This window comes from Cebus imitator, unplaced genomic scaffold (genome assembly GCF_001604975.1).
Source record: "Cebus imitator isolate Cc_AM_T3 unplaced genomic scaffold, Cebus_imitator-1.0 Scaffold15, whole genome shotgun sequence".
NCBI classification, from domain to species: domain Eukaryota; kingdom Metazoa; phylum Chordata; class Mammalia; order Primates; family Cebidae; genus Cebus; species Cebus imitator.
The window spans coordinates 7,204,380-7,215,564 of NW_016107330.1; the positions used below are offsets into that span (position 1 = coordinate 7,204,380).

The 11,185-nt window shown below is 55.0% G+C and overlaps 2 protein-coding genes across 4 annotated transcripts in view; one reads left to right on the top strand and one right to left on the bottom strand.

Annotated features, from left to right (window-relative positions):
• CROCC (ciliary rootlet coiled-coil, rootletin) overlaps positions 1 to 11,185 on the top strand; it is a 52,850-nt gene that overhangs the window by 37,836 nt on the left and 3,829 nt on the right. For all 3 annotated transcript variants that reach the window (XM_017505414.2, XM_017505421.2, XM_017505429.2), the window contains exons 27-32: positions 1,473 to 1,845; positions 7,152 to 7,321; positions 7,428 to 7,548; positions 7,842 to 8,005; positions 9,632 to 9,847; positions 10,540 to 10,764. In XM_017505414.2, the coding sequence (XP_017360903.1) occupies positions 1,473 to 1,845; positions 7,152 to 7,321; positions 7,428 to 7,548; positions 7,842 to 8,005; positions 9,632 to 9,847; positions 10,540 to 10,764 (1,269 nt within the window). The remainder of the gene's footprint in view (positions 1 to 1,472; positions 1,846 to 7,151; positions 7,322 to 7,427; positions 7,549 to 7,841; positions 8,006 to 9,631; positions 9,848 to 10,539; positions 10,765 to 11,185) is intronic.
• Positions 9,494 to 11,185, bottom strand: part of MFAP2 (microfibril associated protein 2) — a 13,915-nt gene continuing 12,223 nt past the window's right edge. The window contains exon 11 of the transcript XR_005196431.1: positions 9,494 to 9,504. The gene's annotated coding sequence lies outside the window, so the exon portion shown is untranslated. The remainder of the gene's footprint in view (positions 9,505 to 11,185) is intronic.

Sequence of the window (11,185 nt, forward strand, 5' to 3'; positions counted from 1 at the left end):
TTTTTGTATTTTTAGTAGAGACGGGGTTTCACTATGTTGACCAAGATGGTCTCGATCTCCTGACCTCGTGATCCACCCGCCTCGGCCTCCCAAAGTGTTAGGATTACAGGCTTGAGCCACCGCGCCCGGCCTGTTAGCCCCATCTTACAGAGCCCTCAGAGAGGCCAAGGAATCTACCCACGGTCACACAGCCACCCAGGTCGGTCTGACTCCAAAGCCCACACGCTTCCCACTCAGCCTTTTCCGACTGTTTCGCCACCGTGAGTCTGTTGTACGGCCCGGACCAAGCTACTTCATCTCTGTGCCGCAGAGCGATCATGGGGGATGGGCTAGCACAGCAGGGCATGTATGAAGGGCCCTGGCACAGGTCCTGGCACCCAGTTGCTCAGTAGTTGGGGTTTCCTGTGAAACTGGTGACTGCGAGAGGCTGACTCTCTAAACGGCAGGGGTGGCTTTGTGTCTGTGTGACCACGCATGGCATTGGTGAATAATTTTTTAGTGCATGCCCCACTGTGTGCAGATTTATTGATAAATTATGTGCAAGGAGGGGGCATTGTAGCCTAGTGGTTAAGGGAACAGCCTCGGGACACACCTCCCTCTGGAACCAGTAGACACTTAATCTTCCTGGCTGTTAACTGTGTTCCCAACCGCAGCCCGCAGCCCCTATGTGGTGTGCATTTCACCTCCCCACCTCCCCCTCAACCCCCAGGGCTGTGAGTATGTGATTAATAAACTGCTGTCAAGCTAAAAAAAACAACAACAAAAACAGCTGGGCAGGGTGGCTCACGTCTGTGATCCCAGCAACTTCGGGCAGCTGAGGCTGGCGGATCACTTGAGGTCAGGAGTTTGAGACCAGTCTGGCCAACATGGCGAAATCCTGTCTCTACTAAAAATACAAAAATTAGCTAGGTGTGGTGGTGCTTGCCTGTAATCCCAGCTACTCCGGAGGCTGAGGTGGGAGGATCACTTAAACCCGGGAGGTGGAGGTTGCAGTGAGCCGAGATTGCGACACTGCACGCCAGCCTGGGCGACAGAGCTAGACTCCGTCTCCAAAAACAAAAAACCCCACAAAAACAACAACAACAACAATAGCCTCTGGAGCTAGAGTGCCTGGCTTTGAATCCCAGCTCCGCAGTTTACTAACTCTGTGGCCTTGGACAAGTTATTTAGCATCTCTGTGCCTGTTTCATCTTCTGTAAAGTGAGGTTGATTACTTCACTCCAGCCTGGGCAACAAGAGCGAAACTCTGTCTCAAAAAAGCAACAAATCAACAAAATAAACAAATTCTAGTATTTTCTCCCACGCTCCGGGGATGTTTTTGCACTGCCTGCCTGCCTGAATGGCGAGCACTAAAGGAGCAGGAGCTGTGCTGATCACACAGCCAGGGATGGTGGAGCTCTAGTCTGGGCCTTGGGGGTGGGGCATCGGGTTGGGGGAGGCCTTGCCGACCCCACCTCCTGACATCGCTCCAGCTCCAGGTAGCCCAGCGGAAGCTGCAGGAACAAGAAGGCGAGTTCCGGACCCGCGAACGAAGCCTGCTGGGCTCCCTGGAGGAGGCACGCGCCACTGAAAAGCAGCAGCTGGACCACGCCCGCGGCCTGGAGCTGAAGCTGGAAGCGGTGCGGGCCGAGGCTGCAGAGCTGGGCCTGCGGCTGAGCGCGGCCGAGGGCCGGGCACAAGGCCTGGAGGCCGAGCTGGCCCGCGTGGAGTCGCAGCGGCGCGCGGCGGAGGCCCAGCTTGGCGGCCTGCGCTCGGCTCTGCGCCGGGGCCTTGGCCTTGGTCGCGCGCCCAGCCCTGCCCCGCAACCGGTGCCCGGCTCCCCTGCCCGGGATGCGCCCGCTGGAGGTAAGCACAGCGCGTGGCGGCAGAGAAGGGTGAAGGTGGGCGGGCCGCACTGAGGCCCCGCCCCATATTACAGTTTTGTTTTGTTTCCCAAGAAGCCCGCCTTTCGCTGGGCCACGCCCCTCCACCCAGGCTTGCTTCTTAGTCCCGCCCCGTTACCGAGGCCCCTCCCTTCACTGATCCATGTTTCTCTAGGGCAATTTTTCTTTTTTTTTTTGGGGGGGGACGGAGTTTCGCTCTTGTTACCCAGGCTGGAGTGCAATGGCGCCATCTCGGCTCACCGCAACCTCCGCCTCCTGGGTTCAGGCAATTCTCCTGCCTCAGCCTCCTGAGTAGCTGGGATTACAGGCACCCGCCACCATGCCCAGCTAAGTTTTTGTATTTTTAGTAGAGACGGGGTTTCACTATGTTGACCAGGATGGTCTCGATCTCTTGACCTCGTGATCCACCCGCCTTGGCCTCCCAAAGTGCTGGGATTACAGGCTTGAGCCACCGCGCCTGGCCTGCTTTTTCTTTTTTTTAGGCAAGGCCCCACTCTGTTGTCTGAGCTCAACTGGTCCTCCCTCCTCAGCCTCCTGAGTAGCTGGGATACAGGTGTACCACCACGCCCAGCTAATTTTTGTAGTTTTTCTAGAGACGGGCTTACTGTGTTGTCCAGGCTGGTCTTAAACTCCTGGCTTGAAGCGATCCTCCTGTCTCTACCTCTCAAACTGTTGGGATTACAGGAATGAGCCACAGCACCCAGTCTAGGTCGCTTCCTTTTGGAGGGAGGGGAGGTGGTTCTTTATTTTTAATTTTTGAGACAGAGTCTCACTCTGTCACCCTGATTGAAGTGCAGTAGTGTGATCTCAGCTCACTGCAACCTCTGCCTCCCGAGGGCTCAAGTGATCATCCCACCTCAACCTCCTGAGTAGCTGGGACTACAGGCATACACTACCACGTCTGGTGAATTTTTGTATTTTTAGTGGAGATGGGGTTTCACCATGTGGCCCAGGCTGATCTCAAGCTCCTGGACTCAAGCAGTCCTCCCGCCTCGGCCTCCCAAAGTGCTGGGATTACAAGCATGAGCCACCACGCCTTTCCTGGATGGGGAGATGGAGGGTTTTAATGCCCTTGACTCCTTTTCTGATTTTCTGAGCCTCCATCCTTAGTTGACCCTGCCCTCTCTCCAGCAACACCCTATTTTCTTCAGCCTCTCATCCCCAGCTCCACACCATGCCTGTGACCTCACATCTCCCTCAAATAGATATACCACCAGGCCTGGCCCCTTCTAGGAAATCCTTCCAAAGGAAAAACCAGGCACGGGACATTGCTGGTGGGAATGTAAAATGCTGCCGTCACTGTGGAAAATAGTTTGGCAGTTCCTTAGAACGCTAAAAATAGAATTATTGTAGACCCAGCAATTCCACTCGTAGGTATATACCCAAAAGAACTGGAAACAGGGGCATGAGCAGATATTTGAGCACCAGTGCTCATTGCAGCATTGCTCACAATAGTCAAAGGAAACAGCCCAAATGTCCATCTACAGATGAATGCATAAACCAGCTACAGTGTGGACAGACCATGGAGTATTATCCGGCCTTCAAAAGGAATGACACTCTGATACATGCCAAAACACGAATAAACCTTGACAACATTACACTAAGTGAAATCTATGTCACCAAAGGACCAATACAGTATGATTCCACTTACATGAAATATCTAGAATAAAGAAATTCATAGAGACAGAAAGCAGATTAGAGGTTACTAAGGGCTGAGGATTGGGGTGTTACTGCTTTATGTAGTGAAGTTTCTGTTTGGGGCTATCCTAGTTTGCCAAAGCTGCTGTGACAAAGGACATTATCCTTGGTGTCCGAGAGGGACTGGTTCTAGGACCCCATTGGATACCAAAATTGGTGCATGCTCAAGTCCTTGATATGAAATGGCATAGTACTTGCATGTTACATATGTGCACACTGCCATATACTTTCAGTCATCTTTAGGTTACTCACAATACCAAATATAGTTAAATGAAAATAGTTGTTACAATGTGTTGTTTTTAATTTGTCTTTTTTTTTTTTTTTTAAGATGGAGTCTCGCTCTGTTGCCCAGGCTGGAGTGTGGTAGCATGATCTCGGCTCACTGCAGTCTCTGCCTCCTGGGTTAAAGTGATTCTCCTGCCTCAGCCACACCTGGTTAATTTTTGTATTGTTAGTAGAGACAGGGTTTCACCGTGTTGGCCAGGCGAGTCTTGAACTCCTGACTTTGTGATCTGCCCACCTCAGCCTCCCAAAGTGCTGGGATTACAGACATGAGCCATTACACACCTGGCTAATTTATATATATATATATATATATATATATATATATTTTTTTTTTTTTTTTTTTAGTAGAGATGGGGTTTCACCATGTTGGTCAGGGTGGCCTCAAACTCCTGACCTATTGGGCCAAACGCCTGACCATCCCGTCGGGATGATTTGTGAACAGATGATGGTGATGGCTGCACAACAGTGAATGTAATTCATGCCGCTCAGTTGTACACTTAAAAACGGTGAAAGTGTGCCAGGCGCGGCAGCTTATGCCTGTAATCTCAGCACTTTGGGAGGCCTAGGTGGGCGGACCACCTGAGGTCAGGAGTTCAGGACCAGCTTGGCTAACATGATGAAACCCCATTTCTACTAAAGGAAAATACAAAAAATTAGCCAGGCACGGTGGTGCACACCTGTAATCACAGCTACTTGGGAGGCTGAGGCAGGAGAATCGCTTGAACCCGGGAGGTGGAGGTTGCAGTGAGCTGAGATTGTGCCACTGCTCTCCAGCCTGGGCAACAAGAGCAAAATTCTGTCTCCAAAAAAAAAAAAAAGGAAAAGTGAAAATGGGCTGGGTGCAGTGGCTCACGCTTGTAATCCCAGCACTTTATGGGGCTGAGGGGGGTGGATCACTTGAGTTCAGGAGTTCGAGACCAGCCTGGGCAACATGACGAAACCCCATCTCTATAAAGCAACAACAACAATTAGCGAGGCATGGTGGCACATGCCTGTAGTCCCAGATACTTGGGAGGCTGAGGCAGGAGGATCTATTGAGCCTGTGAAGTCGAGGCTATAGTGAGCTGTGATCATACCACTGTGCTCCAGCCCAGGCAACAGAACAAGACCCTGTCTAAAAAAAAAATGGTGAAACTGGGACACTTTTATGTTATGTATGTTTTGTCACAACAACAAAAAAATTGGGGAAAAGCCAAGGGAGGGGCCAGGGCTGTTTATGTGGGGGCAGCAGGTCCCTCACTGAGGAGGTGATGGGGAAAGGGAGAGCGGTTGTGAGGCTCGGGGTGAGTGGGGAGGTCTGAAGTGGAGGCACCCTTTCCTGTGGACAGCAGGAGCCAGCAGTCCCAAAGCATCAAGCAGGAGAGTGAGGGGTGGGGTGAAGGGCTTACTGCAGTAGCCATTGCAGGACTTTTACCCTGAGATAATGGGACCTTCTAGAGCTGGGGGCCCCAGGGGCAGGCCTGCTTCTTTGGGAACCTCTGAGTGGGGCCCTTTGGGTGGTGAACAAGTTTGTGGCTGCCGGGTAGTTTGGTGTCGCTTCACCGTCACCGAGGCAGGATGCTCATGGCAGGACCCTTGTCCTGCAGTTCCAGTGCCAGCCTCCAGGTAGCACCCTGGTTCTACCCACCCTGCCCCCTCCACCTCCCTAAGCCTTCACTCCAAGCAGAGTGCACAATTTTCTGCCAGGGAGTCGGGCTGCCTGGGTTCCCATCTCAGCTCTGAAACTTTCCAGCATTGAAAACAAGCAAATCACTTTCTTTTTTTTTTTTGAGTTGAAGTCTCGCTCTGTGGCCTATGCTGGAGTGCAATGACACTGTCTCAGCTCACTGCAACCTCCACCTCCTAGGTTCAAGCGATTCTCCTGCCTCAGCCTCCCGAATAGCTGGGACTACAGGCGTGCGCCACTGTGCTTGGCTAATTTTTTGTATTTTTAGTAGAGACAAGGTTTCACCATGTTGGCCAGACTGGTCTTGAACTCCTGACCTCAGGTGATCTGCCTGCCTGGGCCTCCCAAAGTGCTGGGTGTGAGCTGCCGTGCCCAGCCCACTTTTTTTTGTTTTTTTCTAGTTGGAGTCTCTCTCTGTCACCCAGGCTACTGTGCAGTGGCACTATCTCAACTCACTGTAACCTCTGTGTCTGGGGTTCAAGTGATTTTCCTGCCTCGGTCTCCAGACCTCAGCCTCTCCAGTAGCTGGGACTGTAAGTGTGGGCCACCATGCCCAGCTACTTTTTAAATTTTATTTATTTATTTATTTATTTATTTATTATTTTGAGACAGAGTCTCGCTCTGTCGCTCAGGCTGGAGTGCAGTGGTTCGATCTTGGCTCACTGCAAGCTCTGCCTCCCAGGTTCAAGCAATTCTCCAGCCTCAGCCTCTTGAGTAGCTGGGATTACAGGTACATGCCATCACACCCAGCTGATTTTTGTATTTTTAGTAGAGATGGGGTTTCACTGTGTTGGCCGGGCCAATCTCAGACTCCTGACCTCAGGTGATCCACCCACTTCAGCCTCCCAGAGTGTTGGAATTTCAGGCGTGAGACACCATACGCAGCCAATTTTTGTATTTTCAGTAGAGACAGCGTTTCACCATGTTGGCCAGGCTGGCCTTGAACTCCTGACCTCAAGTGAGCCGCCCGCCTCAGCTCCCACAGTGCTGGATTTACAGGCATGAGCCACCAGACCCAGTCAGGAAAACAAGCAAATCACTTAACTGCTTTGAGCCAGCTTTACCGGGGAAGAGGGTAAACTTCCTTACCTGTCAGGAAGTTGTCATAAAGATGAAGCGCCTGGCACAGTAGGTGCTCAGTCCGGAGAGACGTTGAGGTGATGCAGTGGCCACCCTTGCACTGGGCCCTGGGAACAGTGGTGGATGGAAGGGACGAGGCCCAGCCCTCATGGTGCTTGTGGTCTAGGTGGGGTGGCAGACATCAGACCCCCCTGAGGGTGGGATGTGTTCATTCTAATCCAGCATGGGGCCAGGGAGGCCTCTGTGGGTGGGGGGTGGGGTACCCTAAAGGATGGGCCAGGTAAAGAGAGGCCATGGGGAGAGGGGGAGCAGCACTCACAGAGGCCCTAGGGCTGGGACAGAGAATGTCCTAGAATATAGATGCAGGGTGGCCATTTTGTAAAGGGTGAGAGGGTTTCAGCTGGGTGGGCAAGAAGGCCCCTAGGCTATAGCAGAGGTTGGGCTTGATTCTGAGGGCTGCTGGGAGCAGCAGGGACGGAAGTGAGTGAGGTGCATGGGAGGCCCGTGGCTCCTGCATTCCTTAGCATCTTCTCTTCTAGGAAGCAGGGAAGGGCTCAGCAGCCCCAGCACCTTGGAATGCAGCCCTGGGTCCCAGCCACCATCTCCAGGACCTGCTACCTCCCCAGCTCCTCCAGACCTGGACCCAGAGGCAGTGCGTGGGGCCCTCCGGGAATTCCTGCAGGAGCTTCGAAGCGCCCAGAGAGAACGGGTAAGCCTGGGCATGAGTGGCTGGATAGGGAACCTGGAGGGCCCTGGAGGGGTTGCAGGGTGTCAGAGCCGGGGTCTTCCTTTGTTCCCCCATGTCGGGGCTGCAGGACGAACTTCGGACCCAGACCAGTGCCCTGAATCGCCAGCTGGCTGAGATGGAGGCTGAGAGGGACAGCGCAACGTCGAGGGCCCGGCAGCTGCAGAAGGCGGTGGCTGAGAGTGAGGAAGGTGAGTTTGACCCTCGGGGGTCCCTGTTCTCTCTCCTGTGTTTTGGGTAGTTGAGGCGGGAGCCGCGGGTATTGGCCTCTGACCCTGCCGTGGCCCCGGTGACCTGACTCAGGGCTGTTTCCTCCAGAGGACCTCCTTGGTCAGCCTCACCTGTGTGCAGGCCCGCACACTGTGAAGGGTGCAGACAGGCCCTGCGCTGGGTGGAGTGCAGGCTGGACATTTTGTGACCTGGTTTGGGTCTCAGGGCTGCGCTTGGCCACGCCCATGCCTGACGGGGTGGGCGGTGGCTGCAGCCCGGCGCAGTGTGGATGGGCGGCTGAGCGGGGTCCAGGCGGAGCTGGCGCTGCAGGAGGAGAGTGTGCGGCGCAGTGAGCGGGAGCGCCGGGCCACGCTGGACCAGGTGGCCACGCTGGAGAGGAGCCTGCAGGCCACTGAGAGCGAGCTCCGGGCCAGCCAGGTGGGCAGGAGCTGAGGGCCGGTGGGCGAGGGGGAATCTGTGTCCGGGAGTGGGTGTCCAACTCCTACCGCGTGTCTCCCTGTGTCTGTCTGCCTGAGTCTCTCTGCAACCCACTGAGGTGGCCAGCCTGCGACTCTGTGAAACTGTTCAGGCTCCATCATCTCATGTCACTTGTGCTCACTAGGCTGTAGAAAAAAGAGCTCAGTCAGGGTGCATTAGCTCATGCCTGTAATCCTGGCACTTTGGGAGGCCGAGGGGGGTGGATCCCTTGAGCCCAGGAGTTTGAGACCAGCCTGGGGAACATGGTGAAACCCCATCTCTATGAAAAATACAAAAATTAGCTGGGCTTGGTGGTGTGGGCCTGTAGTCCTACCTGGGAGGCTGAAGGGAGGATCACTGGAGCCTGGAAGGTCGAGGCTGTGGTGAGCTGTGATGGTGCCATTGCACTCTAGCAAGGCAGACAGTGAGACCCTGCCTCCAAAAAAAGAAAGAAAGAAAGAAAAAGAGCTTGGGCTTTGAGTCGTCATCTGCCTGGTTTTCATTTTCCTCATCTGTAGAAGGAGGAGCAGTGATTGCCCACAGGGTGATACACACAGACTCTTAACACAGGTGGTGTGCGGGGGGTCTCTGTTTTATGTCTCTGTGTAGCCACACGAGTGCATGCTGGGGTTTTTATGTGTGTTTGGGGAACATCTGTATGTGCTGGTGTGTGTGGGGCAGGAAGCTCAGGCTCTGGTAGTAACAGTGCAGCGCCTTCTTGCAGCCAAAGTCCCCCTCTGCCCTCCCCAGCCTGTCCTTCCATTACTGTCCCCCGCCCTCTGCCTCTGGCCTGGGGCCGAGCTTAGCTGGATTGTTGTGTCTGCGGCTTCAGCTCTGGCCATGGGCCCAGCCGCAGGGGCTGCGGGAGGAGGCCAGGAACAAAGCTGGGCAGGAGCCAGAGTGGGGGCCCTAGACGGCAGGGCTGGGGATCTGGGCAAGATGGCAGAGGGACCAGGCTCAGAATGGGGGCCGGGGAGGGCAAATAACACCCCCTGTTGTCCCACCCTGTCTCTAGGATAGTACCAGGGATGAGAGGACCCCTAGTCTGCCTCCCTGTCCCATCCCTGCTCCCCAGACTATCTTCACTGGCTGACCCTGGGCAGGAGAGGGGGAATCATCACCTGAAACCCTAGAATAGCAGGGCCCCTCGGAACTGCCAGGCTTGGCTCAGTTTGCACGTGAGTCAGTGGGGCAGGAGAAGAGCCCTGAAATCTGCATTTCTACCGCCCCTGCCTCAGGGCTCCTGTGAGCACCTGGGTTGTGGTTCCCTGGGACCAATCCAGTGTCCCCACTGTACAGATAGGAGATGGGGCCAGAGAGCGGGAAGGGGCAGTCCTGGGTTCCACAGCCCGCTGGCCTGGGCTAAAACTGGAAGGTAGTCTCTGGGATCTTCACGTCCACTCATCCTGGGAACACATGGGGAAACCAAGGCCCTCAGAGGGTCCCAGGCTGGTCCCAGGCTGGCCCCAGGGTCACACCGGTCACCCTTCGAGGCTGTTCCCCACTTTCCCCTAAGGGGCCCAGGGCGTGTGTGGGAAGGGTGCGGGTGCACTGGACATCTGGGCCTGAGCCCTGCACAACCTGCAGGAGAAGATTAGCAAGATGAAGGCCAATGAAACGAAGCTGGAGGGCGACAAGCGGCGCCTGAAGGAGGTCCTGGACGCCTCTGAGAGCCGCACCGTCAAGCTGGAGCTGCAGCGGCGCTCGCTTGAGGGGGAGCTGCAGCGCAGCCGCCTGGGCCTGAGCGACCGCGAGGCCCAGGCCCAGGCTCTTCAGGATCGGGTGGACTCCCTGCAGAGACAGGTGAGCTTCTCGCCAAATCACCCCCACAGCATCTGTGTGCCCTGTGCCAAGAGCTTTGTAGGCACTACACTGCACAACCCTGTGAGGCAAGTATTACCAACATCCCCATTTCACAGATGGACAAATGGAGGCTGAGAAGTGATGTCATTGTCTAAGATCCCGTAGCTAGTAAGAGGTATTGGCAAAATTCGAATTCAGGATTATTTGATGACCGAATCTGCATGCATAGGAGTCCTTGGGGATGAGTTAAGAGATGTGGGTTTCACTCATTTCCCTTTTCGCCTTAACTGCTAGGAAGCTAAGCTGTAACTGGAACATTCAGTAATTCTGCTAGCCTTACCTGAACACCCACCAAAGTCAAAAATAGAAAATGTTAGGGTTGTGGTGGTTACCCTTTCTCCTCCACAGCAGAGAGGGGAGGGGATTGAGGACAGGGAGGAGACCAGGGAGTCTGAGACAACTGGGTTGATGGCACTCTGGGCACAAGTAGTTAGCCAGCAGTGGGAAGGGGCCCAGGTTGCAATAGGCTGAGCTAGTGGGAGTGCTTAGAACAGTGGGTCTCAATGATGGAGGCCCAGGGAGAGGTGGGAAGGGCGTGGATTGGGCATGCCAAGTGGAGGTCACAGTAGGAGCAGAGGTGTAGAGACCAGATGGCAACAGCCCCTTGATGGTTCTGGCTGTCCTCCTGCCAGGTGGCGGACAGCGAGGTGAAAGCAGGGACCCTGCAGCTGACCGTGGAGCGGCTGAATGGGGCCCTGGCCAAGGTGGAGGAAAGCGAGGGGGCCCTGCGGGACAAGGTGCGGGGACTGACAGAGGCCCTGGCCCAGAGCAGCACGAGCCTCAACAGCACCCAGGACAAGAACCTGCATCTACAGAAGGCTCTGACTGCCTGTGAACATGACCGCCAAGTGCTCCAGGTCTGGGGCCCAGGGTCTGGCTGAGGTGGGCCCAGTGAGAGAGTCAGCCAGTAAGAGCAGGCTTGGAGGGGGGCCCTGGTAAAGAGCCAGCCAGTGGGGCAGTCAGTTGGAGCCAATGAGAGCAGGCTTTGAGGGGGGGTGGGCCTAAAAGAGCATCAGCCAATGAGAGGAGGCTCTAGGTATGTCCCATAAGAAGACAAAACTGGGCCGGGCGCGGTGGCTCAAGCCTGTAAGGAGGCCGAGGCGGGTGGATCACGAGGTCAAGAGATCGAGACCATCCTGGTCAACATGGTGAAACCCCTTCTCTACTAAAACTACAAAAAATTAGCTGGGCATGGTGGCGCGTGCCTGTAATCCCAGCTACTCAGGAGGCTGAGGCAGGAGAATTGCCTGAACCCAGGAGGCGGAGGTTGCGGTGAGC